The 27,048-nt window shown below is 48.1% G+C and overlaps 2 protein-coding genes and 1 long non-coding RNA gene across 10 annotated transcripts in view; 2 read left to right on the top strand and 1 right to left on the bottom strand.

Moving 5' to 3' along the window:
- LOC310916129 (rho GTPase-activating protein 39-like) overlaps positions 1–13,642 on the top strand; it is a 58,030-nt gene extending 44,388 nt beyond the window's left edge. For all 3 annotated transcript variants that reach the window (XM_083873433.1, XM_083873434.1, XM_083873432.1), the window contains exons 5-10: positions 1,004–1,084; positions 7,727–7,800; positions 9,228–9,427; positions 10,510–10,601; positions 11,102–11,271; positions 11,453–13,642. In XM_083873433.1, the coding sequence (XP_083729559.1) occupies positions 1,004–1,084; positions 7,727–7,800; positions 9,228–9,427; positions 10,510–10,601; positions 11,102–11,271; positions 11,453–11,647 (812 nt within the window). In that variant the 3' untranslated portion in view covers positions 11,648–13,642. The remainder of the gene's footprint in view (positions 1–1,003; positions 1,085–7,726; positions 7,801–9,227; positions 9,428–10,509; positions 10,602–11,101; positions 11,272–11,452) is intronic.
- LOC310916130 lies at positions 291–22,290 on the bottom strand. The gene is made up of 3 exons (XR_014591264.1): positions 21,835–22,290; positions 17,706–17,841; positions 291–1,023 (listed from the first exon to the last, which is right to left on the bottom strand). It is a non-coding gene; the product is annotated as an uncharacterized lncRNA (long non-coding RNA).
- The window catches only part of PHF20 (PHD finger protein 20), a 70,047-nt gene continuing 64,123 nt past the window's right edge, over positions 21,125–27,048 (top strand). For 4 of the 6 annotated variants that reach the window (XM_083873424.1, XM_083873430.1, XM_083873429.1 and 1 more), the window contains exons 1-3: positions 21,125–21,141; positions 23,250–23,296; positions 24,772–24,820. The gene's annotated coding sequence lies outside the window, so the exon portion shown is untranslated. Of the gene's footprint in view, positions 21,142–23,249; positions 23,297–23,512; positions 23,532–24,771; positions 24,821–27,048 lie in introns of those variants that run through there. The other 2 variants (XM_083873428.1, XM_083873426.1) reach the window with 2 other exon arrangements.

Genomic DNA, 27,048 nt, shown 5'->3' with positions numbered 1-27,048 from the left:
TCTGGGTTCTCTGATGACATAACTTACTTCTAAGTTTCTTGAAGGCAGCAAAAAAAAAAAAAAAAAGCATTATTAGTATCTTAACTTTTTAAGGGAGCCATTGCAAACACTGAGAACAGGCCTTGGCTGTTTGGGGATCCTGAAGAACGCAGACTTTTAGTGTGAAGAGATGCAATTTATCTGTCTTTCAGAAGTTTGCAGACCAGCCCAGCTTATATTCCATTATTACCCCAACTTTAAATTGCTGTAGAATCTGTCGGGGGGGGTGGGGGTGGGTGGTGTGAAGAAAAGAAAAGAAGCTAAGTGCCAACCTGGAGAGTATTAACTGGTATTTATTGAGTTATTTGTCACTATTCCAGCCACACTCACTGTGTGTAGTCCAATCTCAGGCCAGAAACCAGAGCACCTATTTTCCCCTTGATCTCTGGGGACTTCAAGCTGTGTTTGATGCCCCCCCAAGTCTCCAGGGTGCCTAAAGGAGTTCTGCGTCAGCACCCATCTGCCCCTGCTCCTGTGAGTGTGGCAGCAGAGGTTGGACCAAGGGGCAAGTGCTACACAGGCAATATTTGCCTTCTGGTTTTATGATTGTAGCCTTAATGTGGGATTTGTTCACTGAAGTGCCAGGTGTGCAGCACTAGTATGAGTTTTATAAAGATCCTCAGCCCTTGTCACTTCTGTCCAAAACCATTTCCTCCAGCTGTGCTTTGCCCAGAATGCAGGCAGCAAGGAGGAATACTCTGAGATATTGAGAAGATGGTTCTTTTCCTGGTATTTAGGCAGCAAGTTTATTTAGATATGAACTTTTCAACTGTTTGGCCATTTGTAGAAGCTGAGTGATGTTCTGAGCCCCTCATTCAGGTTTTTTGGGAGCTGGCTGTGGTGCGGGACCTTTCCTCAGCAGAACTTCCTATGCTGGCGTCAAACTGGCTGCCACATCTAAGGACAGTTCTGGATTTTGGTATTTTAGTGTATCACATTATTAATCCAGACCTTCTTCTTTCAGTTGCCCAGCACATGAAGGATCTGAAAAACAAGAAGATCACAAAATCCAGGAAAAAGAGGAAACAAAACACAGAGGATGAAGGTAGGGAAAGGCACAGGGAGCTAAGAGAGAGGTCTGCACTGACTTCAGGCAGGCTGCACTGCTGAGCTGTGCTGAAAATCAGACATTTCTTTAAAGTAGAGAGACTTTGATTTGGGAAAATTTATCGGGGGGCGGGTGTGGTGTTGGTGTGCAAGGCTAGTCCAGAGCATGGATCAGCAGTGCTAGTGGCAGCTGGGCTGCATTTGGGACAGGTGGGGGCCCTTTCAGTCACAGCTGTGCAAATTGTGTGAGGGATTTTAAGTCAGATGCAGACCTAGGGCTGTAATTCAACTGATCTGTGCATGCCATGGAGTTTCCTGGAGCATATTCTGATGCTTGAAGCCATACAAGCCAGTGTGTTGAAAAGAACTTGTCTCACTTGTATTAATGGATTCATACAGTAAATCACTGCCTAACCCAAGGCTCTTCAGGGAGGGTGCTGGTACCTGGTAAAGGACACTGCCTTTCTCTCTCCAGAATTGGCTTCTCTTGCCCACACTTTCTGAGCTCTGCAGCCCAGGGCTTGCCCTGGCATCTGTGCGGAATGAACAAAAGCTTGCGCATTCCTCTGGACTCAATTTAATTGCTGGCTGCAGGATAACACTTTACCTGGCTAAAGTCTTACTAGACAAAGTCCATTCAATACTTTTTTATATTGCTTTCAGGGAACTTGAGTTAACCCTGTGAATTCCTCTCAGGCAGCAGTTTATATCAAGTGGCTCCAGTGTTTTTAATCTGTGAGAGCTGGAGTCCAGAGTTCAGCTTCCTGCATCCTGAGCCCTCCTTGACACCAGCAGACAGCTGCTCCCTATGGTAGCTTCCCTGTGTCATCGCTGTGTCACCCTGTGTCATGAGACAGCTGCAAGTCAGGGCAAGGACTGAGGACAGCCGTGGGTTGAAGATCCTGCACTAACAGTGTTCAAGTGTGCATTGGTGGGATTCAGAGCAGAGATCTGCATGGCAGAGAAGGATTATATTTCTGGTAGGGATTTGTGTTTTTTCTTTCCTGTTCAGGCCCAGGAGAGTTCAGGCCATTCTGAGCCTTTGAAAATTCTTTTTGCTTGTGCTCAGAGGGACTAAGACATCTTTATGAGACAACTCCATGGGGATTGTTCTGTTCAGCAGGGTGTGCTGCCTTGTGGGTGGAGCAGGCTGTTCTGTGCAATTACGTGTCTAAATTGCGTGTGCTGGAGGTGTGCTTAGGAAAACAGATGTAGTTTTTACCTAAAAACAAACATTACATTAAAAAAAAAAAAAAAAAAAAAAAAAAAAAGGCAAAACACCCCCCCTCCCAAAAGAAAAACAAACAAACCCAACAGCAAAAAAACCACCCAAAACCCACAAACATCAGCAGTTAGACTCTTTGTAGGTCCCATCCAACTCAGGATTTTCTATGTTGCCTCTGATATGTATTTATATATATATATATATATGAAATGTTATTAAAAAGGCATGCCAGGATAACTTTTTATAAAATTTCCAGAAGGAAGCACTTGAAAGTCATCTGTGCCTGTGTGGTCTCAGCTGGAGCTCTGGTGACAGGCCACACACACCTTTCATAGAATGGTGGAATCATTAAGGTTGGAAAAGTTCTCTAAAGTAATCAAGTCCAACTGTTCACACAGCACTGCCAAGGTCACCACTAAACCATGTCTCCAGGTGCCACATCCATAAATTTTCTTAATACTTCCAGAGATGGAGGTTACACCACTGCCCTGGGCAGCTTGTGTTCCAATGCCTAATTACTCTTGCAATGAAGAAATTTTCTTTTATATCCCATCTAAAAGTCCCCTGGCACGGCTTGAGGCTGTTCCCTCTTGTCCTTCTTCTGGCCCAGGAGGCTGCTCTGGCAGGGACCAGGCTATGAGTTGTTCTGCAGGGGTTCAGCAGAAGAGGCAGCAGGGCTGGAGGCTTGCTCAAAACTGCTTTTTTGCAGTGACTGATAACTCTTGAGGACTTTTCCTGGAGACTGACCTCAGACTTGCACCTGAAGTAAGGGGAAATCTTCCAGGAACATGCCAGGTTCTCTCTGCTGCTGGCTGAAAGGTCAGATTTTCCCCTGGAACACCTACTTCTGTTTGACCAGCCCTGCTTTCCAGATGTGTGAGGGGTGAGTAGGATGCACCTGAAGCTGCAAGGCTGTTGTGAGAAGTTTCTAAATGCTCTGAAATATTAAGATCCTTATGGATGCTGTAGCAGCAATTTAACAGAGAAATCCATAAGGAAATCAAATGTAGTGACTTCAGTCAGAACTGAATAGAAGACAAGTAAGCATCTATGTAAGTCTTTCATTGAAAAGTTGAGTTGAAGCAGTGGTTCCCCACACATGCACACATACTCCCTTAAGTCCAGAAGCTCATAGGTGAGTAAACATTTACATTTATTCTGACATATATCCAAAGATAGAATTCTGAAGTTTCCCACACTTAACCTCTGCAGTCTTCATCTTCTAGCTTAATTCTCTGTGAGTAAATGAAATATGAATGTGGTGCAAGGTCTTTTCATGCATGAATAACCTGTTGGCAGGCAGAATAATAATAGTAGGAATAAGTGCTGTGTTTTCAGAAGGAGGATTATCTGCTTATCCTACAGGAATGTAAGCTGGTCTTTGGGTTTAAACAAGGAGACAAATCATGAGCTGGCAGCTCAATGTTGATACAAAATTATTCAGGGCTATAAAAATGAAAGATGCAGAGGGATCTGATGAGGATGATGAGCAGAGCAGTCAAGCAGCAGAGAATACCGTGTCACCAAAAGCAAAGTTTTTTACGTGGGGAAGAGGTCCCTGACTGCAAGTGGAGGGGGAGGCCCCAGCTGAGCCATTTTGAGGAGGGAAAGACATTTTCCAGCTTGTTTATGAATTTCCAGAAACATACACACATTGCTGGGAAGTGGTCAGAAACCAAAAGAGGGATCAGGACCTTGTAGGAAAGGGACAGAGAGCAAAGCAGCACTTGGCTGTAGTTGTGCTGTGCTCACTCTGTATGTCCTGCCCAGAATCCATCCAAGATTGATGAGTGTGACAGGGAAGGTGACATGCAAGTTGGACATGGAGGAGGCAATGGGGAGACTGTCAATGGGATGAAAGAAACTTAAGCTTACCTAGGGAAAACAAGAAGAAAATTTCTCACTGTGCACCATAGCAGCAGAACTGAAAGCTGCCTGGTTTTGGTATTGGGCAGCAGGTTAAGGAATGCTCTATCCTGAAGCACAGAATGGAATCCTCAAGAGTCGGCAAAGCAGAGTGGTGTGCAGGTTCAGAGCATAAAGAGGCTTAGAAAGAAATGGGACAAATTCAAAGAAGGGAAATCTGTCTACTGATGGTTAATGGTCCAGGTACAACACTGCCTTAGGGTATTACCCACCTGCTGTTAGCTGGGAGTTTTTTGAAGGGGGATACTCATTTTTAAGACATACTGTATCTGTTTCTTATCTTGGTGACACATGCGGGCTGCTGGCTTGTCTGACTGATGAACATGGCATTTCCCATGTAGGGAATGGTGATCCAAAAGCATTGTGATGTAGAAGGAAGCACTGGTGGTGTGAGAAAGAGGAGCTAAAGCAGTGCTGTAAAATGGGGGAGCCTGGGCAGATCTAAGCCAGGAGAGCAGCACTGCTGGTGCCAAGCCCAACTGGCCTGCTCAGGAGCACCTGCCCCAGTGCTATAGACTACAGTGAGATGGGATCCTGATTTGAGAGCTTGCTCTGGCTGTGCCTGGCTGAGATCCAAGAGACTGTGATAGATCAGAGGAATATCCAGACAACAGCTTCTCTAGTGCTAAAATACATATCCCATGGCCAGGTCCTATCTCCATACTGTTTGCTGCATTTTTAAGACTTTTTTTGCAGGAAAGCATTCAAGTCTGTTCCAGAAGGTATATTCCTGCATGTGTCCTGTCTGGATTTTAACTTTTTCAAAAAGGAGATATTCTTTAAGATGCTGCCCACATGTGTCTCTAGGCTGGCATATAGAGAAATATTTTCCTTTGAAAACTATTTTTCACTGTGTGGGCTGTTAATAGTTGTCTGTTCCTGAGCTCCTGAGGCTCAGGATAATATAGGGAATAGCAGATCATCTTCGATTCTCAGATTCATGATGTGCTCACAGAAGTGGAATTGCCTTCAGGATTAGCCCTTTCCAGATGGTGCAGACAAAGCTGCCCAGCCCTGCACCAAGAGATGGGAGGTGGAGGGCGTACCTGGTCCATGTTTGGAGATGTCAGCATGTGTGACGACCTCAGTGCTGGGAGTCAGCCTCTAGCTGAGCGTTTTGAAAGCAGCAGATGGTTGGGACAGGTTGCTGGTTTGGAAAAGCTGAGGATAAAGCTAAATTCTACTCCTCTCCCTCATATTCCTTGCTGCAGCTCAGCATGTACCTCCTGGCCTCTCCATGTCTCTGTCTCCATGTTGCCCATCCCATTTTGCACATGCCCTTGAGCCAGGAGTGCCTGTGTTGGAGCAGATGGCTTCTGCTCTGGAGTAGGGAGACTGCTTGGGAGCCATTGTTATGTGCCCTCTGGGGTGAATGCTGCTCACCCTGTTCCTCAGGGCTCCTGCATCTTTTTTGGCCATTCAGGTCTATGGGCAGTAACTCCTTCATCCTCTTGTGCATGCAGCAAGTTTATTTTTCAGTTGCTTCAAATTTGGTCAACTTCATGTGTGACCCAAACAGGCCCCATTGGGTCAGAGGCTGCAGCATGGTTGTCATGGGAGCAGGAGGCCTCACAGAAAGTGCTGGATGTAGGTTTGGGGCTTTTCCTGGGACTAGGGAGCTTCCTGGGAAAGTACAAAACAGGCTTCAAGCTAATGTGTCTGACTGCTGCCCATGCATGAGCCATGCATAATCTGCAAGACACTGGTTCCTTTTGCAAACATTATTAAGCTTTTAGGGTGATTATGTGTTTCATTGTCTAATTACAGTGTGAAAAAATATTTCTTATTATTAGTTTTGAATGTGCTGTCTCCTGCAAAATTGCTGGAATGCAGAGACACAGTCCAGCTTCTTTCCCTTCTCCTCTGAGAAAGGGGACATTTTGCTTTGGGGTGTGTCTCACATTGGACAGCAGAAACTGTGGCTTGGGATAGAGAAGCATCACAGGGTAGCTTATTTGGTTTGTTTCCTTTTAATACTTAGATATTCCCAGTGTAAATCATGCCTAGGATTAGCATGATTTTTGCTTACAGCAAATATATTGCTTTAGATATTCCCTAGAGAGAAATTCCTAAAATTGGCTTTCCTTCCTGTGGGAGGTGGAAATGCTGTTGTACCTCCTCTGGCATAGCTCTAGTGGTGTGGAGCGGCTCTGCTCCAATTGTGAGGCAGATTGATGGAGGCAGGAGGTGCTTGTTTCATTGAGAGGAGATAAGGACTGTGGCTTATCTGCTGGCCAAGATGATAACACATCTCCCACCTCTGGAAATTGTTCTGCTTGTGAAGAATTTGTCCCCCTCTGCATTGAGAGGATGTGAAGACCTCCAAGCTCCCAGCCAGCATACCTAAGCTATAGGGTATGTGAAAGGCTGATGTGAAATGTACAGCATCTGACCAGAATGTAGACTTTCACGGTCACAAGTATTTGAACTGTGCTGCAAGCCTTGGGATTGGCAGGGAATCAAATAGGGCAGTTCTATTCACTGCTTTCAGTGAGTAGTTTTGGGTTTTATTTGAACAAGAACAAAAGACCAGTGGTTTTGGAAAAACTCTCTCAGCAAGAGTGCTCCTCTGTCACTGCAAACATTTCTCTTGGTGTCACAGGGAAATTTTAGCTCTGTGAATTATGGCTGCACTTGCCTCCAGAGTTCACTGAACCAAGCACAAGCAGAGCAGGTGCTCTTTTGGAGGGCAGCAGATTTTGAGGTGCAGTTCCCAAGCTTTGGTGTGTCCCATTTTCCTTGTCTCGCAGAGCATGCCTGAGCTGCATGGTTCAAGCTTGGGAGAAGGCTGCAGGCAGGACCGTGAGGAAGCCTTCTGCAGGTCTTTGGGAAGATAAGATCCCATCACTTTCCCACGCCTCTTCTTGTGTCCTGAGGGCACTGTTGGTGGTGCTGCTGCCTCTCTGTCCCCACACAGCTTTCTCTGCTGCTCCTCTCACTAGCAAAGGAACTGAAGTTCTCGAATAATAAACAATTGGTTTAAAACACTCTGAAATCTTCTCTGACAGAAGGCTGACTCTGTGCTCTGTGACTGTTCTCTGACAGGATGTAACTACCTGGCCCTATGTCCATGAGGTACTTAACCCTGGCTGTGTCCACCAAGCAAGGACCCGGGCATGTATGTGTGCCCAGGCTGCGAATGCTAAATGGGTGCCATGCGTGGAGTCAGGATGGGGCAGGTGCACTCCAGGTGTGAGAGGTGGAGATCTGCAGGGGCAGGGATGGGAGGTGCAGAGCTATGAGCCTTCACTCAGGAGATGAATCTTTCTAAGCCCGAGCACTGGCTCGCGCTGACACTACGTGGCATGGGACTGGGAGGCTTCAGGGTGCTCAGTGTGAGTTTTGGTAGTCCTGCCCTGCTGCAGTGGGCTGTGCATTGATGGGGTTGTTTGTGCCAGAATGAGCTAATGTGCTGGAGCTCTCTGAAGGGTTTCAGTGGGGGGGTGCACGGTGCTGTGGGCTGACCACTCATTTCCTCTTTCCCACCAGGTCTTCCCATTAGCACCTACGCCAAGTACTGCTACCGGAAACTGCAGAAAGTAGCCATCACTGGAGGCAAAAAGGTGAGCAGCTGCCCTGGCTGCAGGGCCTGGGGGCTGCCTGGGGGACTCTGGTGGTCACCATTGATTCAGTGATGGGAAATGGAGGTAAAGTGAGTGAGGAAGGCTTGCTTGGAGTACATCTCCCCATGAATGTGTGGGAGAGGGCTGCCCTCCACATCCTGCCATCCTCCTGGCAGATGGCGGTGCCTGCTGTGCAGGCATCTGCACAGCTGGCTGCTTCCTGGCCTTAGGGACAAAGGCAAACCCAACACTTACCTGTCTCCAGGGAAAAGAGAGCTATCTGTGCAGGGAATACCCATAATTTTGTTTTTTCAGGTGAGGGAAGAGTCTCCCTTTGCACTGAGAGCTTATATGGGCTGGATCATGCATCTGATTCACTGCAGAGTTGTTCATTCCCAGTTCAAACAGTCATACAGCAGAGATGGCTGGTGCAGAGGGGAGCCTGTGCTCTGTGTTATCTGAAAATCTTCCTCTCTTCCCTCTGCACAGTTCTGTGTGTGGCCATGAAAGCTGGTAGATGGCCTCAGCCTGTCAGTTCTAGATCCCTGAGCCAGATCTGGTCATCGGAGTGTTGTTTTGGTTTTTTTTTTTTGGCAATTCCTCTGGGGCCTTCCTGCCATCTGAACTTTACGTAGTGAACAAATTAGCTGAAATAATTGAGAGAGGTGAAGGCTTCTGGCATCCTGGCAGGGGGAGGACAGTAAACCTCCAAACACACATTGCACACAACTTCAGCCCTGGCTACTGACCCTCAGACGGCTCAGTGGGAGCTTCCCCCTGTTGTGTTCCCCACTTGGCCACAGGATCACTGCTGAAGGCCACCGTGCTGAGCAGCCTGTCACCCCTGTGACAGCTCTGTGCTTTTCCGAACTGCTGCCACAGGACATTCAAAACCCCTTTCAAGTGTTGGTATGTGTCAGAAGCAACCAGTACAAGTACCCACTTTTCAGGTTTTAGCACCTCTGAAAGCAAAGCTTTCCCTGGAGTTGGAAATACCTGTAATTCCCATCTCCAAAGAACTGTTTTTCACTTGTCCAGTGGCTAAGAACTCACCTGATGCTGCGCTGGGGTATAGGTGCCCTCTGCTGACCTCACTACAGCCAGGGCTGGCTGGGCTCCACTCCCTACTGCTTTCCTCAGCAGGTGGAGCTACAGCTGTCCCCTTGCTGTAGCAAAACACGGCAACAGAATTGCTGCAAAACCAGCCCAAATTCTCCAAAGTGGTCTCCTCTGCTCCTCTTGGCCCTGATGAACCACTCCTGATTTTAGGCAGCAGAACAAGAACCATGGTGCCAGGAGGCTGATGAGGTGACCACATGCAGGGTCAGCCTTCTCTGTCCTGATCACTCACCATCCCCATCCCCAGGTCACTCTTTTTCTGTGGGCTGGCTGTGCCATTGCTGCACTAAGCTTTTCTCTATCCTCAGGGCCTCCGAAAACCAACAGTGGAAGAGATAATGCATGCCAGGAATGCCATCCTCACACCATCACTCTTCGGCAGCTCCCTGGAGGAAATCATGCTGCGGCAGCAGGACATGTACCCAGGGAACAAGCTGCCCTGGGTGCAGACACAGCTATCACAGCAGGTCCTGGCCCTGGGAGGGGAACAGACTGAAGGGATTTTCAGGTGAGCTTTTGGGGTGCTCTGCTACCTTTGAGCCACCCTCATGTCAGTCCTCTAAGCAAAGGAGTCAAGACTGACTTCCACATGCTACCTCTTCCCTAAGAAGTACTTCGCTGTGGAAGGGACAAAATCTGACTTTCCCCAGGTTCAGGAATCACCTCTTGAAGTAGCATTAGCCAGTTTGCATGTGTTAGCACAGAGGGGACTGGTGTAGGTATGACTTAACTACATCAGTTAAGTCATGTTAACTTACGACTTATGTTATGATTTATGTAGTTACATCAGTTAAGCTGCCTGAGGATAGCTCATCCCCAGGCACAGCAATGAGCTTTCATCAGATTTGGCAATAGTGGTTGGCCAGTGTATGGGAGGGAGGAGCTCCAGCTGAGGTGCTCTGTCCTGGCGGAGCACCTCATCTAATGCAGCACATCAGCCTTGGTGTTGTACAAGACACAAGGAGTCAAGAGAGACACAGAATCTGTGTGGTGAAGATGAGGGATTCTGTTTTGGAATTGGGTTTTTTTGTTGTTTTCTTTGTGTGTGGTTTTGTTTTGCATTTAAGATTTGAATTAGTTTTTCAGTAGCTAAACTTGATTTAAGATAGCTATTAAAAGGCTCAACTTTGCTGTGTGAGGGTAATTTTTTAGATAGATAGATAGCTAGCTAGATAGATAGATAGCTAGATAGCTAGCTAGATAGATAGATAGATAGATAGATAGATAGATAGATGTGTATGTGTGTGTGTGTATAAAAGTAGCCAGAGATGCTGCTCATCTTTGGTATTGAATATGCTGCAAAGAAGCCTGGTTACAGAAAATAATCACTCCTGAGGACAGCGATAGTTGATATTTGAGCTAGAGGGAATATACATTTTTTATACACTTCAAGATAGTGTATAAAAATAGGCACCCCCTTCTCTCTAAGGAACTGCTGCTGTAGCTGCCACTTAGTGCCTGAGGCCTTCTCCCTGCTCTCTTCTCCCTCAAGCTCAGAAGCAGCTTCAGAGCCATGCTTTGCTGGCCAGCTCCTCCACCAAGCACATTGCCTGGCTTACTCTCAAAAGGACATTTTCTGTGTCTCTGCAGGATACCTGGTGACATAGATGAAGTCAATGCATTGAAATTGCAGGTGGATCAGTGGAAAATCCCAAACAGTCTCAGTGACCCCAACATACCAGGTATAAGAATGTGGCAGGTGTGTTGCTGCAGCCTCAGCATGGTGCAGTGCAGAGGGGCAGGTACAGGAGCAGCTCAGTGGGTGTGCTGCTGCTTGGGAATGTGTACACAGGTTGTCTGCACTGAGTGGGATTTTGTTCTGGGTCTTTTCACTGCCTTTTCAAACACTGCCCATAGAGGAAACACTGGGCGTGGGGAGGAACCTCTGCCTCTGATGCAGTAAGGCTGTGCAAGCTGGGCAGAGTGGTGGGAGTCCTTCAGGTCTCATTGCCCTCTTCTTTAGGCAGCCCCAGAGCTGCTTCCAGGAGGAATAGGTAGGTAGCAGTCAGTATTTCCCACTAACTGTTCAGTTTGGGTGCCTGAGCATTTCAGATCCAAGACTAAATTAAGGAGAAGCAGCACAAGCACAGAAATCCCTTCTCTGCCATCTCTCTCTGAGTTTGCCCCTGAAGGGGGTGGGGAAGTGACCAGAGCTGTTCTCATGCACCTGCTTTCTGTCCAGCCTCTCTCCTCAAGCTCTGGTATCGGGAGCTGGAGGAGCCTGTGATCCCACAGCAGTTCTACAAAGAGTGTATCAGCAACTATGAGAACCCTGACGCTGCTGTGGCTGTGGTGCAGCTTTTGCCAGAGCTCAACAGACTGGTGCTGTGTTACCTCATACACTTCCTGCAGGTAAGCATCCCCCACAGTCCTGCACTGGGGCCAGGAGCTCTCCCCTGTGGATGTGTGGCACTTGGGGCACTGTCCTTAAGGCAGGCCTTATGTCTGCTCTCATTGCACCTTTTCTTGGGCCACGTTTTTGGACTTTTCTTCCCCTTTTACCTCCATCTGAATGTGTTCTTGCTATCTGCAGATCTTCGCTCAGCCATCAAATGTGGGCAGAACAAAGATGGATGTGAATAACCTGGCCATGGTGATGGCTCCCAACTGCCTGCGCTGCCAGTCCGACGACCCTCGCATTATCTTTGAGAACACACGCAAAGAAATGTCTTTTCTCCGCATGCTGATAGTGCACTTGGACACGAGCTTCATCAAAGGGCTGGTTTGAGCCACTGGCCCCAGGGAGCAAAACATTGCTCTGGGGAGTTGCTAGAAATCTTAAGTCTTCTGTCCACGTAGGTTTCTTCCATTGTCCTTGCTGTTGTCACGCCCTGGGTTAGCCCATGAGCATCTCCCAATATATGACCACGAGGACTGGACATTTCTGGAAGGCTTGGTTCTATCAGCACCAGGAAATCCTTGGGCATGCTTGGTCAGGTTTAGCAGTTCCTGGCCTTTCAATGTGCGTCAGAGAGGGGCAATCCTCTTTCTCAGAGCCACAAGATTGGTTGCTCAGTGAAAGGGCTGTGACATGTGTGAGGAACTGCTACATGGGGTAATGAGACTCTCCATTTCCCTTCTGGAGGCAGAGTTGGCTTCAGGTAGGAGAATAGCACTCCTGTGCTGTGGCATGAGCTAGTCCTAGGGAAGATTTTGCTTCATCAGGAATAATCCTACTACTGTCAGGCCAGCCTGGTTCACCTCTGCAGACTGTTGGCTGGAGGTGTCAGGGTTGTTCTGACATCCCACAATGCTGTTGGTAGAAGGCTGTGAAAGTGCGGAGGTTCGAGAACTGTAGAGCCGTGCAGCAGCATGTGAGGCCAGCCCTGTGCTGAGTACCCACACACACCATGGTGCAGGGCACAACAGGAAGCCCACACACCTGACAACAAACAGGTAAACAACCACTTTAGCATCCTCTTAATGAGGGCCATATCTTTTGGAGCAGTGACCCCAGTGGTCTTGCAGCTCTTTTTTGCTACAGACAGCATGAGCTGACACTAGCTTTTCTGAGGAGCACCTGAGCCTATGCTGAGAGCAGCCTTCACAGCTCCAGCTCCCTTCCTGGTACCACATCCTTCCCAGACCACTCTGCCAGGAATACCAGTTTGACCCATGCTTCTGGCTCAGCCCAGGTCTAAAGAAAGCCCCGAACAGTCAGAAGTGCTCCTGCGCTCAGACAGCCCTCTGGGTATGCCCTCTCAGACAGAGCAGTAGCAGTCCTGTGTGCTTGAGAAATGCTGGTACTTCCTGTATAACTGTGGTACCTATGCTCTTCCTTTGAGGTGTTTTCCTTGCTGGAGGCAGGTCTGCTGCAAAAAGGTGTGTTTTGGGATTATGTGCTAAGTCTGTTAGTATCATGCAAGGTTACATTTGTGTTTCTGCATCCCCCTGCCTTTTCAGTGGGGACCTGAGATCATCCTCTACAGACTGCAGTGGGGAGCTGAGCCCTGCCAACAATGAGGTTTAGAGCTGATGCCTGAATCAGTACCAGTGTGGGCATGAGGTGTCATGTACAAAGAGTGCCCCAAGCCTGTTGGCTTGCTTGGGGCTCTGAGAGGGTTCTCAGAGCCTATGTTCAGATGAGTTTGAATGAACTCCAGAGCAAGAATCAGTTTGTGCCCAGCTGAATAAAGGTTCATTGTACAGATGATTCTATGGTCCTGTGGGCCAGGAAATCTTGCTCTCTTGTCAAGATTAGCTCTGTCAAACTTGCCCATGAAATGTGCGAGCATCTGTTTCATGTACACACCCATCTCCATGCTGTGATGCCGCTCAGCTTGCTCTGTCCTTTTGCAGTGGTGAACAACTTGTTCTTCATATGTGGAGCTACTGCCCCAGAAGTGTAGAGACAGGCAGTTGTTATCAGCTCTGACATGCTGTCCTGAGATTTGAATTGCTGAACAGGCTCAGGCTGTCCTGTTCCCTGCCAAGGACTGGAGCAGCCATATCGCACCTGCCTTCCTCTTTGGGCTGCAGGTGCCTCTGTCTGTGTCAGGCTTTGCCTGCAGCCACTGCGGAGGTGATCCATGTTACTCCTTGCACTCAGCTTGGCAGTCAGTCAAACTATAGGCATTTGCTGCAAATAAAAGTGAATGCTTCTGGCTGGGGTTGTAAAACATGGCTCATAAAGGACACTGGATACTATTGTCTTTGCCAACAGATTTGTAAATACCAATCAGTAAAATAGCCTTTCCTCTGTTCTAATAGTAATAAATACAATCTCCATGGCTCTTTCGTGAATCATTTTTGGGTTTTTTTGTGAATTTCTGCAGCATGATTAGATCTGCGTGGGGCTACACATTGCAGCCTGAATGTCAGTAAGATTTGAGAGTCAGCATGAAGTAAGCACTTGTAAGCCGTGTTCTGGGCTGGTTCTGTCGTTCTTAATTCTCAGGCAGCTACCAAGGACACTCAATTAATCTTGGAAGAGAATGGGTTGAAACAGGTAAAAGACAATACTGCTTTCCACATACCTTCTGGAGCCTTTCAGGGTCATAAAGGTACGAGAGAAGTTTATGGGCAGTTGGAGGGTAAGAGGGATATTCTGCTTGTGTCCCTCATCCAGCAGCTGGGAGTGCTGCAGGTGCACTGCAGGAGGTGGCCACACAGACATCCTCTGCATGGTCCCCTGCAGGGTCTCTGCTGATGGAGATGTGAATAATTGGGCTGTTAGGCTGATCTGATGGGGACATTTTTATGGGTCCGTGGCAGGGAGAGTGCCCTCAGCTGCACAGCTCTCCATTCCATCTTGGGATGTGGGTGGGTTTGCGACAGACCCTTGAAAATTCTCCATGCAGGCTGGTGGAGGCCCAGGTTGACTGATCCACTCTAATACTGAGTCAACCATCCGATTTGACGTCGTCCTTATATCCAGAGTGTTGGCTAAGGCTGTTGACTCTATGTCCATTTTTCTTTCCAAGTTCTCCTTCACCATTGTACAATCCTCAGGCTCCATGGTTTTGGTACACCCAGCCCCTTCTGCAGGGGCAGGCAACATTGCTTTCAGGCTCTGCTGTTCAGATGCTCTGGGGAATCCTTGTCCTGCTTCCATGCCCTGCCTTGGAAGTGTCTGGGATGGCTGCAGTTGTCTGTTGGAGACGCTGTCCCCAGGAAGCTTTGGGATTTCAGTGTACTCACAGCTAGTGTCTTGCTCAAACTGAGAAATTACAGAGGATTCCAAGGTGCAGTGAACACTCTTTTAACAACTTCTCTGGTGTGTCAAGGGAAGTCTGTGAAAGTGCTCTGTCTGCAGTGGCTGTTTCAGTGTCCTTGGATTTGTCTGCTTGGGTGCTTCCAGCAAGAGGCAACTCCTCGCACCTGGCTGCTACCCCTGTCTCAGCAGCTTTGGATGTGCTGGATGCCAGATGGTCCCCCAAGATCTCCAACACTTGCTACTAGCTCTTTTCGCTATCACTTCCATTTTCTGACGGTGATCTAGAGCAGTATCCCAGAGTTCTACTCTCCAGCAACTGCCTAAAAGTCTTTGTCTGATTCCCCAGGCAGCCCTCTGTGGAAAGCTGACATGCTGATTGATTCCCAGGAATCTTCAGCCTCTCCAACATTCTGTTCACCACAGTCTCAACCAGCTCTTCAAGCTTCTTGGCTTCTGCTGCAGTTAGTTGCTCAAACACAGCATTCATCGGACCATTGGCAGTGCCCTCTGATTTCCTCTGGGAGTCAGTAGTGATGCTGACATCCTTCTGGCCCAGCTCAGTTCTGAAGTAAGTTTGGCCCTTGTCCAAAGCTGCTTTCCCTTTTCTGCATCCTTCTGATTTTCGCCTCTTGGGCGAGGGTAGGTTAGAAGGCTTTTGAGGCTGCAGCCGCTGCTTCCTCTGGCAGGAAGTGTCAGTGGTTCCCGGCAGTTTTGTTATTAACAAGGCTCAGAATTTAAAAAAATAAATAAAAAAAGAAAAGGAGGCTAATTAACTTAAAGAAAAATTGAGCCTGTTTATTGAAAAGGAGAACAGCCAAGGAACTGGAGTCCCAAGATAAGCTCAGGACCCCACAACAACTGAGAGAAAAAGTAACTGCAAGCTGCAGCAGCACAGGGCATTTCCTAGGAGCAAGTCTTATGGAGAGACTAGTCCCACAGAAAAAGGCCCTGGCTCTGGGCACCCAAAGCCTTTTAAAGTCTCTCAGTTTGTTTGATTGGAACACTTAGGATCCGTATGCTGATTGGTCAATTTCTTGGTCTTTGATTGGTCTATACCAAGGTTCATCCTGGCCCAATCATTCTCAGAATTCTCTCTCTCATTGGGTTGTCCATTCTCCTAGTTCAACTTCTGCTCTAGCTTCATGATGTAATCCTTCCAGAAAGTTCACTGTCAGTCAGTCAGTCAGTCAGTCAGTCAGTCCAATAACCCACGCTTGTCCCTCGTCCTAGTGACCAGCTCACATACCTATACAACAGTATGTCTAACCCTTTACCCCACTAATTATAACTTGTTACATTAATCAGTTAAGTGTCTTAATTCATTAAGTCACTTAATAATACATATCAACATTTCAATTAACAGTTTTAGACCCCCAAGTTTCATTTAAAACAGTTTGGGACTGTCCTTTAATTTTGCCAGAGGTGGCAGAAATTGTGGCTCATGTTTCTCGGCCCCTGCATGCTGAGGCTTCCCGTGGGCCCAGGCCAGCACTCTGCTTCAGCCAGGCCATGAGGGCAGAAGAGAAGGGCTTCCCTCAGCACTGCCTGTGCCTGCACGTGGCCCTGCTGCCCGTGCCCAGCTCAGCGCCCTGTGCTGGCTCAGCTCCCATCCCCGAGTCCTTTCCTCACTGCAGAGCCTGGCCCAGCAGCACACCCCTCCTCTCTTCTGCACTGATTGTGTCCCCTGCAATGAAGGCCCTAGTCCTGGGCACCACTGTCCCATGCCCCTCCAACACAACACTTTGCCTACCTCTTGCTGCCTCAAGAATTGCTCTGACTGCAGCTTGATCCTGGTTAGGTACTTCCTGTTGAACTCCTTCACAGTGCAAAAGCACCTATGGAGGGAGGAGGGCAGAATCCCCCAAGCCCTGTCAAGCCATTCAGATAGCCTTCCCCAAAACAGCCCAAGCCCAGTGGGAGGGGAGCTGCCCCCAAGCCCTACCCCATACCGTGGGGTTGGAGCCATTGATGTCCGCCCAGCCAGGGCTGAATTGCAGTGTGGGGCAGGCTGAGAAGGGCAGGACTGGGGCTTGCCAGGGTGAAGCTGGCACTGCTTCTGCTCCCAGGGACACCAGCACACGGCCCTGCCCTATGACAGCAGCAGGCGACTGCAGCAAGGGCTGTGGGAGCCCCACTTGAAGAGGGCTCTCTTGATCAGCGTGATATCCAAACCTACACTGTTGTCACTGGTGACAAAGCCCTGTCTCTTCAGCAACCACAGGACATTCTTGTGCTTGTGGTAGTCCCAAAGGACAGGGTCATGCAGGCAGTTGTATGCTGGGCTGAGGTGGTGGCAGTAGGGATCATCCAGAGTGAAATAAGGAAATGGCTGGTGGAGCTGTAAGAGTTTCCAGAGTATGAAGGAGGCAGGAGAGAGCAGCAAAAAGGTACCACATGGTACTTGTGAAAAGGAAAAGTCTTCTCCATCCTTCTGTAGGCACAGAGACTTGCACAGACAGATTACAGGGCTGGGCTGGGCCAGGCTGGGCTGTGATGTGTAAGGGGAGAGAAGACAAACCCCATAGCAATCCCACCAGCAAATAGGTATCTTAGGCCACCAGGAAGAACTGCAGACTCATCCACAAGTGAACCTTGAAAGGTTCAAATGCAGCCAGGTGAGAATGGATGAAACCAGTCTCCTCAGGTTAGGCAAGCCCAAGGGCTGTGTCAGCTACCTGTGCCTCCAGAAAGTCTCCACCTTTGGAAGATGCAATGCAAGCTGGAAGAAAACAGTATGTGTATTCCCCAAGCAGGGAAGCCCAGGCTATTCCAAAGATGCCAAGAAAGCAAGCAGGAGAAAGTTGGAATCTCCCTCACAGGTGCCTCAGGGCCTGGCTTGACATTGTGGGATGAGCTGGAGGGATGAGTTGCCCTGACACCCAGACAAACACAGCCGCCTGCAGCAGGCAAGGGCCCGACCACACACATACACAGTACCAGAAACCAGTGTGAAGATGGACAAGTGCTTTCTCCTCTGCATTCCAGGGAGCCAGGAGCTTCCCTTGCCCAGTCCTGTCCAATTGAAGGGCTGCAGCTTCTGGTGTAGAGCAGGTGGCCACAAGAAAATCTTGTGGCACAATGGGGACTCTATGAAAAAGGAAAGATTTTCTACCCCTTTCTACTTTCTTACCTTTTCACCCAGCTTTCCCCTGCAGAAGACAGGCTTGGATCCATGTGCCACAGGGATCTTGGCTGCGAGTGGGAGGTTCAGCAGTTCAGGGTGCATTTTCCTGGTATCTCCTTCTCCCAGGCGTGGTCTTCTGGGGCTGAGATGGGAAGACACAGTCAGTCAAGTATTGCCCAATAAGCCTCCTGCACAGCAGTCCTGAGACCCTAGAACATCACCCCATGTCCCAGGCTCCCCAGCAGAGCCGTTTCTATCAGCCCAGTGGTCCTCTCCCCCTGATTCCCAGTGCACTCAGCAGCGCCTCTGCCTTTTGGCAGGACACCAGCACCGGGACGGTGCTCCACAGCTCCTGCCAAGATCTCTCATGGTATTGTGATCACATGCTGACTCTTGCTCCAGGGACACATCTGGCTGATCTCCTGGCTAAACAGAGTCATGGGGTTACATCATGGTGATATCTCATCACCACATTGTCACATCACCGTGTTGACTGATATTGCATCCCATGGAAACTGCCTGCCACATCCAGGGGGGAGGGTGGGCCCACCTGTAGACCCCTTTGGACAGCCCTGTGGGTCCACCCCTTCTGTGTGACCTGGCTGTGAGAGCTCCTGTCCACAGGCCCCTTCCCCCTCCCCTGTCCTGTCATTCTGTGAGGCAAAGTGCCCTTGCCAGCAGGAAGGAATGGGAGGAATCACCACTCCAAACATGTGCAGTTTGGGCTCTGCTTTTTCTGCTTTCCCTTTTTAGATCTTCCCTGTCATGGCCAAGCAGCCACAACTCTGGGAACAGTGGTAAACTGGATATTTGGGCCATCCCTGGCAACGTCTAATTCCTGGTTCACATCTTGAGAAACAGTAGAGAAATACAGGCTGAGGGAAACCCCTCCTTCTCTTTCCTCAGGGTCCCATTCAGCCCCGACACCTCTCTGCCACCTTCCCAGTCTCCCCTGCCCTGATTTCTTCTGTTCCTATCTGCTCTAGTCTCCTACTGCTCCTTGGCTGGATTTGGTGAGGTCTCCAGTACCCATTCCTCCAGCCTGTCTGGTTCCTTGGAGCAGCTTTTACACTGCAGAGCCCTGCCAGCCTCGATCGTTGCACAAAGGCAAGAGACAGGCAGAGCAATCTGGTGGAGGTGCAGTGATTGATTACCATGGGGCTCTAGGGAAACAGTGAGGGGCACAGCCCAGGGACAGTGTTGTTCTCTTCCCAAAGCAGCTTCTGGCACATGCTCTAGCTGCAGCTCTTCTCGAGCTTGGCAAGGAGAGGAGCAGCATCTGCTGTGCCCCAACTTCCCTGTGCCATATGGACTGCTCATCCATGAGGGTGTGAGGCCCACACCGCATTCAACTGGCACAGACTGTGATCTTCCCAACATGGTGACATCCCTGAAGGGAAATCCACTGAACTTCACAGTGCAGAACTGCAGCACCTCAGCAAGGGTGGGAGCACGGAGGTCTCTGCCCAAAGTTTTGGCAGGGTCTGATGAGCAGAGGGGACAGAGGAAAGTAGTCAGCTGCTTTTGTTCTCACCAGTTTGGGCTCCTTCCTGGGCCACAAAGCTTAGTCCACATTTACTACTTTCCTTGATGTGTGGGGAAACACTGGACCCAAAGTGATCCAGCTAATCCAAGCAGGGTCTGTCTGCAACCTGCATCAGAACAGGCAGAGACCAGCCAAGTGTCTGTAGCAGGGCACTGTTACTGTTCCCAGAGAAGGGCTGCCGCTCTGTGGCCAGCCAGAACAGGCAAATATGGCAAATGTCTGAGCACTCACAATCATTTTAACCATGGACACTAACACCAGATAGAGAAGCTGGACCCCCCAGACAGTGAACAAGGAGAAATGTCACAAATTGGCACAGACACATCCATCCCTGAATTACAAAAGCCATGTGCTTTCAGTGGGAACAGCAAAGCAAAGGAGTCCAGTGGGACCTAGGAAGACCTATTCCAGAGGAGAAGAAATGGTTCTCAGAGCAGGTGTGCTAAGGGTCTGTAGGTTTATTTTAAGTGATGAAACTCCATAATGAAATACAGTGCTGTCAAAAAACCCATCGCACAAATGCTATGCTGATGTTTTGGTAAAGTAAAATTAACTTCTATTTCTCTCAAAACTTTAGGGTTATTTTCCATTTCCTTTCTATTTTAATTCTTTCTGCAATTTTTTTCCCTTCTAGAAACCTGCAATGTTGAGACCATTTGTGAGATTTCCAAGTTAAATTATAAATCCAAACTGAAAACTGTATTTTCAATCTTTTTTTTTTTTTTTCCCTCTGTTGCAGTATTTTTAGCAAGCCACTCTGCTTCCATAGATTCCCAGCACACAGTTCACAGGCTCTGTCAGAAAAGCACTAGCACCTACTGCTGTACAGTGATGGGAAACCTCTGCTTTAAACCATCCTTTGTGCTCTCTGGGTCCTTCAATGCTTGTGGCACTGGACTGAGGCTGATATCAAAGAAGCAGCCAGATTTGTAGTGCAACAGCTGTTCTCACAGCTGGAGAAGGAGGAAGATAGAAGGGAAAAGAACTTGGGCCACATTGTGTCTTCTTCTGAAGCCTGACAGCATTGGCAGCCCTGGCACTATGTGGACACCATGGCCACAGCAGTTACTCTTTCAATCACGAAACCTGACAGGCAGTAATCCTCAGCTGGTCTGTGGCTTCTGAGCAAAATTTCAAGGATTATCCCAAGAAACCAGAAACCTACCTGAACCAGGGTGAATTTATCCACCTACAGTGAAACACTGGAATATTTAACATTAAGAATTCCAGCATACATAGATTTTTGCTCTTCTGTGTCAATCTGGTTTGGGCTTTAAATCAGCATAAAACTAAAAAAAAAAAAAAAAAAAAAAAAAAAAAAAAGCCGCTGAACAGCTCTGTTATCCACTGTAGAACCCAGTTTTGTGGCTGTACCAGAGTGTGAACAGGGCTGAGGGGCAGTGGCGACCCTGTCGGATGGGCACTACTCAGGCCCACCCGCTTCCCGGCACATGGGGCACCAATTGAGGGGACCGAGTCTAGCCGGAGGTGGCTGCGACAGCCACGGGCGGGTGTGCGCAGGAGCTCCCGGATCCCGACATCCGCCTCACAGGAGGCTCAAGGGGTCAGGCCGCCAACTTTCCCCTATATTTCACGCCTGTGCCACGGCGGCGCTCACGCTGCCCGGCAGCACCGGCCTCCCCGGACCTGGCGGGGCCATTCCCCGAGGGTCCCTCGTCACGGCCGCCCCGCCCGTCTCAGTGCCCGGCTCCGCCCCCTGCGCGACCCCCCCACCCCTCCGCCGGAGTGGGTGGGGTTTCCGAGGCCCCGCCCCCCTGGCGGCGCCGCATCGCGGCGGCCATTTTGTGAGGCTGCGGTCGATTCTTGGGGCTCGGCGCGCGGCGCGCCCGGGCGGGGCGGATCCGTTCTAACCCTTTTTCCCATACAGATCCCTCGGTAAGAGCGCGGCGGCGCCCGGGCAGGCCGGGCCGCCTGCCCATCCCCGCTCTGCGGGCCCGCGGCGCGGCGGGGAGACACGGGGAGGGAGGCCGGGCGGACGCTTCTCCGCGCACAAAGGGCCGGGCCGGGCGGCGCCTCCCGCCTGCGGCTCCGGGGCGCCGAGTGGGACCGCACCCGTCTCGCTGCGGCCCGGCGCGCGGAGGCCCGCGGCTTGGGCCGGCCCCGGCCGCTCTCCAAGTCCCTGGCTCCCTCTCGCCGCCCGGCGGCCCGCGGCGCTGCGCGGGCAGGTGAGTCTGTGCGGGCCGAGCGCAGGCGCCGCGGGCCCGTCCGGCGGAGGTGGCCGAGTGACCTTGCGGCGGCGCCTGAGCCCGAGCCGGGGATTTCGCGGGTCCGGAGCGGTGCCCGACGGGCTGGATGCGGCGGGGAGCGGGAGCTGCGGGGCCCCGGTGGTTCTGGATCCCGAGTGTGCCGGCTGTACGTCACCCGGCCCTGCGAGTAGGGAGCCCGCGCGGAGCAGGTGCTTGCCCTGCCAGATGTTCAGCAGGGCAGCGGGAGGCTTCTGTTCCTGTTCTGTCCCGTTAAATCTGGAGCATTTCTTTATCGCGCTGCATTCTGTCCCTATAAATCTTTTTTAAATAACAGAAGTTACGCCGTATCTTTTCACTGACCCCAAAGCTGCCTGTGTCCTACCTGCGTACGGTTGGGAGGCGTGGTGTTCTTCCTGGTAGGTCTGTGTTCAGATGCGGCTTATTGCCAGCGCAGTGGATTTTTGTACCTATTGGGAATCTGTAGCCATTCCAGGATTTGGTTAATCTAAACTGGTACAATTTCGAGAAACAGTTTTATCTCCTTTAGTGACTGAAAATCTGGGTATCAGAGATGTTTCTGTGATCCCAGGCTGTTGTTTCTAGCCTAAATGCTTAAAAATAAATCAGGAGAGATATCTGAGAGTTGATGAGTCCAAGTTGAATAGAATAAATGTCATTAAACTACAGAATTTTGTTGTGTTCTATGCAGTAGGGAATTAAACGAAATGTTAACACAATGGTAATGACTTGAATTAACCTTTTGTAAGTCTCTGTACAGCAGTTATAATGGAGCATCTCTGTGATTAATATTTTTGACCTGGGTTTGTTTAATTTTCTATCATGAGTATGGATCCTTTCGCAGAACCAGTTTCCAAAAAAAAAAAAAAGTCAAGCGAGAAGGCTTAAGCAAAGATCAGTCTTAGTATAAGTCTCTCTTTTTAATTTTTGTGTGACTTATAAAGTTTCATTATAAATGAAGGTGGTTTAGATGAATGTGTGTTATTTGACCTAAGTCAGCTTGTGGAAGACTTCAGTAGTTTACACCCTTGCTGATAACTTCATGGATGTCTCCCCAGTGGAAATAAAGTTTTACCTTGAGCAGGCTGAGAGTAAAATCTGTTTGCCTGTAATTTTAAGGTCAAGTTGGGAATGAGGCTAGAGTAGTAATTGCTCATAACGGTACTGCCTTGACTGAAATGTAAGAAGCATGTAATTAATTCTTACCTTTAATTGGCTAAGCTCTCTGTAGCACTTTCTTTTGCTCCTGTAATTCCTGCATGAGCTAGACAATGATATTGACTTAGATTTTCTCTCTTGGCCAGGAAAGGAGAGCACAGCCCTTAATTTAATAGTAGGGGATGATAAACTCTTGGTAGCTGCGTATTTTATTTATAACTGCATCTGCAGAAGATTGGTATTGTCTGTAGCTGTAATTTGTCAGGCTGACGCACTGTCCCGCTTGTGTGGCACTGTCTTGTACACATGCGAGTACTTGCAGTGTGAACTAAGCTAAAGAATGTATATGGGACGGGGAAAAGATTTAATGCTCACTTGCACAAATGGTTGTTTTCAGTATTTAAACTGTGCTCTTGATGGTTGTCTAGTTGTGTGGATACAGTGGGTATTTTAAATCTTAAGGAAAAAAGAACAGTTGCATATCCTTTGGACTGGTGCATCATGTTGAGAAGTCTTGTGAAGCGCTTATAAGTTCATTGTATGTCTCAGTAAGTCTGTTCCTTTCTTTTTTGCTTCAATTAATTCCGTGTTTTCATATTTCTGTTCCTTGCTTGCCTACAGGTTTGTTTTGGCTGCTTATACTTCCTGCAGGAAAATACTTTCTTCAGGTGAGAAATGATGGCTTGAAACTCTTGGTTCGTCCTTGCTGTCCAAATACCAATAGCTATGTTGCAGGATGGCCTGTAGATTTCTAAAGACCTTTTGGAACTAGTGGCATTCTGGTATTTTTTGCGACTGCGAGCCCCAGGCTTAAGTGATCACGCGTGCATGGGTGTATACTGTGTCTATGGTGACTGGCTGCCGATAATAATGCGTATTGGAATATAAACACTCCTTTCAGAGGTATGTTAGTTTGTTGACATGCCTGTGTGTGTTCTTACTGAGCTTGAAAACTTTCAACCAGCCTTACAGTGTAGCCATCTACAGTCTGCCTTATATTTTTATAAATCTACCTGTAATGGAGTTCTTAAAATTGGTTAAAAGGAAATTGATAAAAAAGGAAAACTGTCTCTATCTGTGTCTTTAGCATATATTTCCATTAATAACCTGTATTAATGGAAAGAGAGAAAGCAGTATTGCTTGTTGTGTGTAGGGTTTTTTGTTTCACGGGTTTGATTGGTTTTTTGGTTTGGTTTTGCTTGTTTGTTTTGGGTTTTTTAATATGAAGTTAGCACCAAAGAGCTTTCCAAAGATCTTGTTGCTGATATTAAAATACTAGTTTCAGAATTGGCTCGCTTTTCTATTGCATAAAATCAGCACTTCTTTCCCAGGGAATTGGAGAATATCCTCATTTCACAGAGTAAGGAAACTGTCTTCAACATCTCTGTTCTCCGGATGCAGAGCTGAGCGTCCTTAGCTTAGACCTGTGCATCAGTGATGCAAAGACAGTGCTATTGGTGGGATTTGAGTTACAATTTTAGTTAGTCTTAAAAGCATGTGTTGCCACAGCAGGGGTTGTGAGTACACCAGGCTGGAATGGCTTTTTCTCTTTACTGTAGTTTGCTAATGGCTTTTTTTGCTCCATGATCCTGTGTATTAGTATCAGTCACTTGCTTATGCTGCAGTTGTCTTCTGTTGCTGTTACCAGGCTTGCAGAAGTAGGCACTTAGGGTTTTTTGTTTGTTTTTCCTGCTGTCCTTTCATCTCTAAGCTGGGAGACAAGTCTGCAAGCAGCCTTGAAGTGTACCCTTTCCTTTTCTTAAAAAAAAAAAATAAATTAGGCGAGTTGCGTCTTTATTACAGGGTGACATATGCACAGATGATGTGTCTGCTTAATGAATTACCCTAAATCAAGGCATAATTTTTCATCAGTACTTATGGCAGTATAACTTGAAAGATTTTCCTTTATTTGGATGTCTTGAAAATATCCTCTTCTTTATCAACAAGTAGTGTAGATTTGTTTCTGTCAAGACGGGAAGCAATGAACTAATGAAACAGAATGCTGGGTCTAGGAGTCAGAACACTGTATACCGACTGAGTGGAAACAGTGACCTGTGGGATTTTCAGTGGCCAATGTTGCAGGTGCTGCAAATCGTCTATGAAAAATGTTTCTCAGATTTTTTTTTAATGGATGTTTTTACAGGTAGATTTCTTCCAGGAGTCAAAAGTCTCAAGTCCAGTTACTGCTACAGGTACTGTAACCAGATAATTTTTGTGCTTTCTGATTTGCTCCTTCCATTTTCAATCATAATATTTTTCATCTGACAGCTTAGATTCTTGTTGATGCTTGGTGATAAAAAAATAATCATAGATTCAGCGTTCTGCTGTAAATGTATACAGTGCTGCTGAACACCCAGAGCAACCCCTGAGCTGAGATACTGCAGCTGATGGTGTCGTGTTGGGTGGTAATGTAGCTGGGGAACTGGGATCCCTGTCCTGTGGTGATCTCTGTCTCCCATTGACTGGGGCATCAGGAAGAGGACAAACTTTTAGCCTCTGGAGGCAGCTCCTGTCAAGTGTGAGGGAAACATACTCTCTGAAAGATGATCCAATAGTGCACTCAAGCAGGTGGACCACCATATAGAAAGATGTCCACTACCTGAGAGAATCAGCTGTGCTGGGGGTAATCTATAGGGATTCGAATAATGAACAATCCCATGTAAATCCAGATGAGGTCCAGTGTATATAAATGTTGAGCCCCAGTGCTTACTTGACAAGTTTCTTTAACAAAGGTACTACTTTTCCCTGAGGTGGACACACAAGAGAAATGCTGCAACATTTTCAGGAGGTTAAAAAACCAAACTTAAGTGGCAAACTTCAGCGGCGCAGGAATTTGGCAAAATTTAAAACAAAACAGTCAATCAGAATAAAGCATTTCACTTAGCAAACTCTACCCATCCAACCTTATATTACCCATATTCCAAGAAGAAAAAGTTAGGTGTGAGAAAGAGAGAAAATGAAGATTCAGTTATCATCTTTGATTCAAGTGCAATCTCAGTTATCATAAACTCCAGGGATAATAGTGAGGTGACCACATGTGTCTCAGAGCAGTGGGTTTTACCTGCTCTGGCCTCCTGTGGCTATGCCTCCCAGGTAGGACTTGTGGTTATCCAGCCACTCCAAGGCCAGATGGAGGCTGCAGGCATGGGGTGTGGGGCATTGTTTTTGGTATGCCAGTGCCTGACAGTCATTCTGGGCTGGACTAGAGGTTTCTGGGTATAGGGGTGTGGAATGGATCAGTGTTCCTCCCACTTCCTACAGAACTTGCCCTGCCCCCTGCCCTTCAGTTGGTTTGAGCCAGTAATAATTTTCTCTAGTTTTTTGCAACAATCTATGTAGGAGAAGTTTCTATGGAGCACACCATTGTCATACACCAGCACATTGGTATTGTTGTCAATGAAAGAAGGAGGACAAGAGATGCTCCAGGTGACTACCTGACTTGGGCAATTTGAGATCATCTTGGACAGTCCACAGCCAAACCGCAGATCAGTCAGGAGGAAAAAAGACAGACTTGATTCAAGCAGGTTGGAAAGGAAATGTCCCATAGTCCTTTATGGTCGGTGCATGAGTACAGGGGAGAGTGGAGACTGACAGTGAACTCTTGTGACCTGAATGAGGTCACACCATCACTGGGTGCTGGTGTGCCAGTCGTGTTGGAACTTCAGGATGAACTGAAGTCCAGGGCAGGAAAATGGTGCCACCATTGAGATTGCCAGTGTGTTTTTCTCCATTCCTTTGGCATCAGAGTGCAGGCTATTGTTAGTGTTTACCTGGAGTGGCATCTAGTACAGCTGGAACCGATTGCCCCAGAGGTGGAAGCACACTCCCACCACTTGCCATGGACTGATGCAGGCTGCACTAGAAAAGGATGAGGCTCCAGAACACTTGCAATACATTCATGATATCATTGTATGGGGGCAACACAGCAGAGGAGGTTTTGAGAAAGGGGAGAAAATAATCCAAATCCTCCTGAAGGCTGTTTTTGCCGAGATCAGGGACTTGATCAGAAAATTCAGTTCCTAGGTATAAATGGCAGGATAGATGTTGTGACAGTCCAGTGGATGTGGTTATCCAAAACAGCATGTCCAGTCAGCAAAAAAGAAACACAGGTTTTCTTAGGCACTGTGAGTTTTTGCAGGATGCATATTCCATAAGATAGTCAAGATTGTAAGCCTCTCTGTCATGTGACACGGGAGAACAACAGTTTTAGGTGGGATCCTGAACGACAACAAGTTTTGGACAAATTAAATAGGAGATTGTTCATGCAGCAGCCCTTGGGGCAGTCATGACAGGGTAAGATGTGAAAAATGTGCTCTACATTGCAGCTGGGAAGCATGGTCTTTCCTGGAGTCTCTGACAGGAAGTACCCATGGAGACTTGAAGACAACCTGGATTCTGGATTCAATGATAAAGAGGATCT

The sequence above is a fragment of the Zosterops lateralis genome (assembly GCF_965231275.1).
Source record: "Zosterops lateralis genome assembly, chromosome: 16".
Classification (NCBI taxonomy): domain Eukaryota; kingdom Metazoa; phylum Chordata; class Aves; order Passeriformes; family Zosteropidae; genus Zosterops; species Zosterops lateralis.
Note: the sequence above shows the minus strand (reverse complement) of the source record. Positions and strands in the feature narration are given on the sequence as shown.